The sequence below is a fragment of the Dicentrarchus labrax genome, unplaced genomic scaffold (genome assembly GCF_905237075.1).
Source record: "Dicentrarchus labrax unplaced genomic scaffold, dlabrax2021, whole genome shotgun sequence".
In the NCBI taxonomy this organism is placed as follows: domain Eukaryota; kingdom Metazoa; phylum Chordata; class Actinopteri; family Moronidae; genus Dicentrarchus; species Dicentrarchus labrax.
The window spans coordinates 7,849,466-7,857,367 of NW_026136717.1; the positions used below are offsets into that span (position 1 = coordinate 7,849,466).

General features: G+C 40.8%; 1 protein-coding gene and 1 non-coding gene across 2 annotated transcripts; one reads left to right on the forward strand and one right to left on the reverse strand.

The window, feature by feature from the left end:
- Positions 1-1,950: 1,950 nt before the first annotated feature.
- Positions 1,951-7,579, reverse strand: tmem179ba (transmembrane protein 179Ba). The gene is made up of 5 exons (XM_051428950.1): positions 7,428-7,579; positions 6,220-6,416; positions 4,255-4,392; positions 3,597-3,675; positions 1,951-3,254 (listed from the first exon to the last, which is right to left on the reverse strand). Exons 1-5 carry the CDS (start codon positions 7,521-7,523, stop codon positions 3,063-3,065), a joined length of 702 nt encoding a protein of 233 aa, XP_051284910.1. The 5' UTR covers positions 7,524-7,579; the 3' UTR covers positions 1,951-3,062.
- trnas-gcu (transfer RNA serine (anticodon GCU)) lies at positions 2,783-2,864 on the forward strand. Its single transcript has one exon. It is a non-coding gene; the product is annotated as a tRNA-Ser (tRNA).
- Positions 7,580-7,902: the final 323 nt, after the last annotated feature.

Here is a 7,902-nt window from a genome sequence, read left to right on the forward strand (position 1 = left end):
AGCTGCCGGCGGATTTGGGCCATGTCGAGCTGGGAGGCCTCACACTGCTCCCTCAGGGTGGCTGACTCCACCCTCAGCTGCGTGGCGGCGATGGAGAGCTGCTCACTGCGCTCACGGCACTGCGTCTGCATCCTCTTGGCATCGTTCAGGAGGGACTCCACGCTCACTGCCACTGATTCACACTGACTGTTAGACATGTCCTGGGACAGAGACAGAGGGACGGAGGTCAGAGGTCAAAACATCAGCAGTGTAGCTGGAGACTGCACAGTGATTGTCTCAAAGACGTTGAAGCAGTCAGATGTTTGTCCAGTTTACAGGCTGTCTGTAAGTCAAATTTGAGATTTAAAAGTAGGTTTTTTCCTGGTTTTAGCTAACTTCCTGTCTGTTCTCAGTAAGCAGTCCCTCCCTCCTCCTCCTCCTCCTCCTCCTCCTCCTCCTCACGTCACCATACTGAACATTTGCTGCCTTCCCTTGAGGACCGCCTCTTTGTGGAGTTCTTTCTCCTGATTGGATGAGCTGGGAACGGGATACTCTCTACTTACTGCACAGAGGGGGGACTGGGAGAACCGCATTACTGACTGAACACTCTATATCAGCGATAGAAAATGTACAGCTGTTTAACATTTATTTTAACAATGAAAATGGCTTACAACACGTTTGAAGACTCTGCTCTATTCTCTAGAGTTTGGATCTGATTTGGCAGTGAACAAGATAAAAAAAAATCTGATAAAATGAATCGGTAGCTCGCAGTCAGACGTCCAGCACAGATCAACAGGTTTAAAACAGAACATTTGATCTGTGGAGAGTAGCTTAAAGAGGCTTATCATGGCTTAGCTCAGTCTACACTGTCCACTGCTCTTCCCTGTGTTCCTCTTTCATCCCTATCCTACCAGTACGTTTTTGTCCCTCATATATGTTTGTATCTTACTGTAGTTTATTATTCTAATCAGCAGCCCAATATGACAATGTCTTACCATGGACTCCAGAGTCAAATTTATCACAAGCCTTGTGGTCGTCTTCTGAGACTCAAGTTGAAGACTGATGTCCTCCAGAGTGCTTTCTCCTCTTCGTTGTCCTTTACAGACTTCCTGTATATGTATAGGAAGAAAAGCAGACAGTAACTCCAGGAGTGGCTTCTACTTTAGGTGTAGATGGTGGGAGGGGTTGTTGAACTTACAGAAGAAGTTTTTCCTTTAAAATGCCAGTAGGTCTTCCCTATATTATTTTATTTCTCTCCGTCCTGCATCCCCACACGGCTCTCTCTTTCTAGTCCCGTCTCTCCTCACTTTCTCTCTTCCTCAGGGCTCAGGCGGGGTCAGGTAATCCACAGAGATTAGACAGTTAAGGATAGAGAGAATGAGTCATGTTGTAATCACTGGCTAGTTCTGTCTATTTCTGATCTGTCAGGTAACTGGTCATTCAGTCATGCTTCCTTCCATTTCAAAATAACAATGATGATTGACTGATGGCCAAATAATGAATCTATATTCCAGGTCATGCAGCTACAGTATGTCTTCATTCACTACCAGCGTACAGATTTACTTCTAAATGTATGTTTTGTGTGTATTTTGAGGAATAATACAGATGTAATTATAAGGTCTGAATTCATAATTGAGCTTGCTGATATAGACAGATCTTACCAGGTGTGGGGAAATTGTCTGGATCAGGAGTAAAAATCATAGCCAGGCAGTGGTCTATAAGGCTGAGCGAAGATGAATAAAACATACTAAACTGGCACTCATTTTGAGATGCAGAATAAAAGTGATTATTAAATGACAGTGAACTGACACAAGAGTATACTACATTTAGCACATAAAAGAAGACCTTACTTATGTATCTCTGGTACAAGTGAGTCTTTACTTGTTATCAACCAGCAGAGGGAGACACAGTTCAACATATGTCGAGCCATGTCTCCATCCCCTCTGAAATACAAGAAACACATCGGGGCCATTATGTTTCAACTCTTTGGTTTATTGGTTTAAAAAGTAGCACACACGTGTCAAGAAGCATCACTACAAACCAAAGGGTTGATATCTTGACATACAGCCTTTATAGGTACATTAACTCACAAAAAGTACAACAGAGCAAACACATAATCAGATTGAAGTATTTGATGAGCACCTGTGACTGAACCTAGACTGTATATTAGATGTAAACGTTGGGTTGGTTGGGAGCACATGTGTCATACCTAAAAGTTAAAATCCATTTCTAACATAATGTATTATAATGTAATTCCTGTTGTCTCAAACTGTGGTGAGTGTTTCTTTAAGCAGTGTTCTGTTCACAGATTGAGATCCAATGACAACTATTTTAAGACAAAATGAAGAGAAGAGACAGTCGGCCTCAACGTCAAATGGAACAATTCATCATAAATAAAGAATAAACTTACAGAAATAAAACTGGTGGGCACAGAGGAGAGACTCACAACAGCACCCTTTTCAAAGGGTTAAATAAAATGGGAATTTTGAGGACCATGTAGTTAATAACTTGTCAAATGAGTGAATGAGCATCTTCCCGTTGCATCAAAAATAAAAAATTTGAGCACACTGATGAAATAAAAACAAATGAATGCCTGCAATAAACATTCTCAATTTCCTTGGTTATGTAAACAAAATATACCACGATCACTTCCTGAATGAACAAATACGTGTGATCCAGTGATCAGTCGTTTATAGCGGCTTTGGAAAGTGAGTAAATTTGGGAAATGGGTAACAGGTTCAAACTTTGGATCAGGCCCAACAGGCTCTGCGCTCTTGTTGGTTTTATTGATCTCTTAAAAACAGACGAGGTGGCCGAGTGGTTAAGGCGATGGACTGCTAATCCATTGTGCTCTGCACGCGTGGGTTCGAATCCCATCCTCGTCGAGAGGCACTGTGTATTTTGTATTGGTGTTCGCAAAACCCCCAAAGCTGACTCACAAATTACTGTGATTGTCATGTAGTATCTCAAAAAATGTGTATTCACTGGGATACAAGGACGTGTACACCAAATGTATTTACCCTTTTTTCCACATCTACTCCCACATTGTCATGTTTGTTTTTTGTAAATCATCTGTGGCAGCCTCACTGTGGCCTTGCAGGACGGTTGAAAAATGGCTCCGTCTCTGCAGCCGTCACTCCCGGGTCACCGAAAAGGCCTCCGGCAGGCCCACCAAACCCTCCTACGATGGGCTTCGTCCCGGAGCTCTGACGCCTCTGAACGAACACCAGACCCCCGATGATGAGCCAGGAGAAGAAGTTGACCCACACCGCCGTCTGAGGGGGAGTCAGGGAGGAGGCAACACATGACGCACAAGATGAAGAATTAACAGTAATGCTGACTGAATCAGCTGCTAAACATGAGCACTTTAAGGAGTTCATTCGCACATCTTGTGGGAAAAAAATCCTTCCGTTCACTTTCCGTTTAAGAGCTCTTATTCCTGCGAATGTTAGGAAAACTTTCCACTTATTAAATTAAAAAGGTGATTAACTTAAGCATGATGGTCATGCTTAAGTTAATCACCTTTTTAATTGGCACTTTAATTAACTGTAATGCAAGCGTTATGCAATTTCTTTGCAATTATACCCATGTGATTCTAAACAAAATAAAAAACTGACCTCGGCTTTGAATAGACTGTTGTAGAACTTTCCTCCTTTAATTGGACTGGCCCATTTTCTGGTCTGGGCCTCCTCACATCTTGAGACAAGTTGATAGAAAACACATAATTAAGTTTCAACCTTTTCAAATCACTGTCAACAGTAGCTAACCAGAGATATTGTAGCTGCCAAACTTCCTTCAAAATGTTAAACATTTTGGTTCAATGGCTATAGTATGCAATCCGTTGATGGATTTGTCTTCAACTTAAATTTTGTGGTGTTTAGTGAGTGTATGAACAAAGCAGCAGCTGCAGCCGATGGGCGACAACAAGCCAGAGTCATTTAAAGATGAATAACTCTTCAGTGCTGATGTCATTTTGAAGAAAGAAAGGGGACATCTTAAAATAAGTCCAGTCATGGGACCAGTGCAACATGATTACAAGCACAAAAATAAATGACATGTAACTGCTTTCATATGAACCAACAAACGCTTGACGAAATTAGAAAGCAACCAAATGTGAAGTAAAACTCGCCAGGTTCCAAATGTTGTTTTTAGTTTCATTCATGATTTATTTGTGAGAGGTTTTGGGTTTGTGTGGGGATGTCTGTGCATGCCCGTGCCTGCAGTGTGAGTGTGTGTGTGTGTGTGTGTGTGTGTGTGTGTGTGAGCTTGTTCCACCTGGTAATGTTGGGAACAGCGTGTATGACCGAGTTGCAGAGCGAGTCACGTCCGATCTTCAACATGCACCCTGTGATGAGCAGGAAGAACAGGAAGGCGCCACACACAGCCACGATCAGGTTCATCCACATGCGCTCCCTGTGGAGGACAGAACAAACAGAAAGAGCGTGAGAAGAGCTGGGAGCTTTTTTTTGAGGTGATGGAAAAGAGAAATAGAAGAATAGAATAAAAGTGTTATTTCAACCTTGTAACAAATGAGGAAGTGATGTCAAACTACTGTATGTAAGATAGCACTATGTTGCAATGTGGCAAATCCACTTTTGATCTACTCCATGTTTGTTTTGTTTCCTCACCAGATCTGCAGGCTGTACGTAAGCCAGTTTTTATAGGATGTTATAGAGAGGCATATCCCTCCCATGAGACCTTATTTCGGAAGGTATGATAGTTAACGGCGAGAGAATTTTTTTTTTTATCCTGTATGAACTGTGCCACTTGTTACACTTACAATGCTTGTCAATTTATATCACCACAAAAGGTTTATAGAAATAGTGAAGTATATATTTTTTGTGTCAGTAAACTACATCTTTCGTCTCACACAATATACGGCCGTCACCTTGACGCATTTCAGTATTAAAAGAGGTTAAAAATGTATGGCCATGTAGCAGCTATGTGAGCGGGTTCCGTGTCAGCTAGCATGGAAGCTCTCCGGTGTGTAATCTTTGTAATTCAACAGCATTACGACAAACTGTGACTTTCTTGGCTTGCAAAATTATCTTTTAAATTGAGAAACATCATATGTGTAATTCATGGCACAATTCAAAGAGCATAACAATTTTTTGTCCTAGCGAGGTCCACTGGAAAGGGAGGGACTTTGTCTCTCCAGTCTGTAAATATTGTAGTAGAACGTAGTGAAACCATCCTCATAATCTGTCCAAAGGAATTTTACTACTCTGGGTTGAGGGTCCCTTGATACTTGTGTCTTCAGTTTTATTGTTGATGGTTTGCCCAGTTGAAGTGTTGCCAGGATTTTACAACTGTTCACCATCTACAAAGCTTTTCTGTGCAGCTGCAGGGTTTTTGTACATGCAAATGACAAAAAATGTCTTTCACATACGCATGGATGTGACGGCTGAAATCGGAATATACTGTATGGGGTATCTGCTTAAGCAAACAATATACACAATGCCGGGGTTAAAGGTCATCATATTTCATATTCTTTTCCAGAGTTTTATAACAATGAAAAAGAATAAAAGGGGGGAATTAAAAAATTGAAGAAAGCGCTACAGGCCGATGATACTGTGTAAAAACAGAGGTAGTCAGTCAGGAAAACAGAAGACGAAGGGTTGCCATCCTTGAAAACACTTGCTAGACCCTCTTAAGCGAAACTTTATCTTTTTGGTACCAGCTTTAACACATTTTATTGATTATGTATCCCTATTTTGAATGGAAACATTGACTAGTGTCAACATTTAAACTTGTATCAGCTTTTTATCAGCTTAGACTGTCTTGTGTGTGATCAAGAAAGTTTAGCTTATCTTATTTTCAATCCAAAAGTTGAACTTCAAACTTACAAACAAACAAATCTGTTCAACCCTAGTTGAAGGATTAAATTCAGAATGTAAAATTTGCGTTCACATGGCTGACAAAGAGTAAAATTCAAGAATGCTTTGATTAAAAAAGTCAGAAGGTAAGAACAGGCCTGGGTTATCTGCGCATTGTGCATGAATGTAACATAACATAAATTGCACATAAACACAGTGCAGTTTGATTTCGGTCTGGAAGCTGTGAGCTGTGAGCTGCTGCCAGTCTCAAGCTCTGTTTACAACCCATTTTTAAACAATGAACAATAAAATGAGCGAACAGAACAAATGGACAAACAGACTAAAGAACTCACAAAAAAAGGTGTGACCTAACATGGAATTGAAAAGCAGTGATTGGTGATGACACAACACATCTTGCTGTTACCTTTTGACTTCCCCGTCGATGCAGAACGTGTACAGCCAGTACAGAGACAGTGAGAAACACACCACTGCCACCATGATTGATATGGCCGACACAAAATAACACAGAGAGGAAGAGCTGGAAGACTGCACTCCGATGAGGCTCGCTGTGGCGTTGAAGTTGACAAGTCCATAAAGCATACACCGACCTCCAAAGTTACCCTGAGAGGAAAGAGACACTTTGAATTTTTATTTTGTTTTTGCAGTTGTTTATTTTTTGTTGTTTTGTTTCATTTGTCTCAGTTTTGTTACATTGTTCGAAAACTGCAACAACCACATAGAAGATATAAGACTGATATATTTTAATAGATGCACACAAATAAACACACATTAACTGAATCACCTGACTTTTATAAGGAAGCAGAGAATAATTGGGCACGAGGACCATCTGGTCACATGACTGTATTATTACTCACTCGCGCGCGCACTTTCACACGCTCACACATTTCCTGATCAGTAAAGAAGAGAAAGTTCTGTTTAAAGGGTTTTAGGGCAAACAATACATGTTAGTTTTCACAGTGTCTTACGCTAATGGCGTAAAATGAGCGCAGCTAATGAAATGAAGTGGAAAGAAACGAGCACTTGTCGACGCTAACGGTGTTCCTGTAATTAACTCATATGGGCCTAAAGTGCGTTTGATAGCGAACACGTAGTTCTCCTACCGTAGGGTACAATACACTGTGGTATATTAGCCTAATAACACAGGTAGTAACAGATAAATGTGTCAGTGACTCGCAACAACACAGCTCGCGGGAAATCAGAGGAAAGTGAAAGCGCGTGTCTTTCTTTAGCTCCTCGCGCTCTGTTACTGTTTTTTTCCTTTAATTACTGATACGTAGCAAGTAGAAAAATATACTGCTATATAAAACCAATTCCTTCCTCTGCGCGCCCGCATAATAACGGCGTTAAAATGAGTTTTGACAAAGAGTTGCCAACTATAATGCTCATTTAAAGACACAAATGAATTAAAAACGACATTAACTACAGAATTAAACACAAATAAGAGCCTTATATACAACCCCCTGAGGTGACTTTTGTCTCTTTGGGGAATTACAAACTTTATGACACAGACGCGCGCACTTAAAAAAAAACCTACCCGGAAGAGGGTGGAAATAAAAGAAACGTTAAACAATGTTAAACAAGCGCAGTTTGTTAATTTGTCAGTAAAGTCACCTGGACTATGGTGATGGAGGCGGCGGTGACAATCCCACAGACGAAACAGCTGGCGTACAGAGCCAACTCCAGCAGCAGCAGCCCCGTTAACGCCATCGTCCAGCGGCCCGGCTCCAGTCTGGGGACACAGCAGCATGAAGGCAGCCACAATGAGATACAAAGCTTCCGGTTAAGGGTTTCAAAATAAAATTGTGGACGACGCTTTCAGTCGCAAACCTTAATTGAGGGTTTTAAAAAAAAAAAACTTTAAACAATCTTGAGCATTTACTGAAGAATGACTAGTGTCAAATACAACTGGGTAAATCAATGTAAGTCTCATAGTAAGAGAGAAAGTAATCTATGCATCTGATTTTCGTTTAGCACTGTGTAATTGAAAATTATTGAGATGACAGACAGCCAGAAAAATGTGATTTCCACGAAAACTCTTACTGACTTAAACCTTGCTACAAAAACATTAATTAAAGTAAAGCCATAT

Excerpts from the sequence above, each read along its gene's own strand:
- tmem179ba (XM_051428950.1), bottom strand. The coding sequence starts at position 7,523 with ATGGCGTTAACGGGGCTGCTGCTGCTGGAGTTGGCTCTGTACGCCAGC. Across the intron at positions 6,417-7,427 it reads CCTCCATCACCATAGTCCAG|GGTAACTTTGGAGGTCGGTG; the intron begins GTGACTTTACTG and ends CTTTCCTCTCAG. Across the intron at positions 4,393-6,219 it reads ATCGACGGGGAAGTCAAAAG|GGAGCGCATGTGGATGAACC; the intron begins GTAACAGCAAGA and ends TGTCCTCCACAG.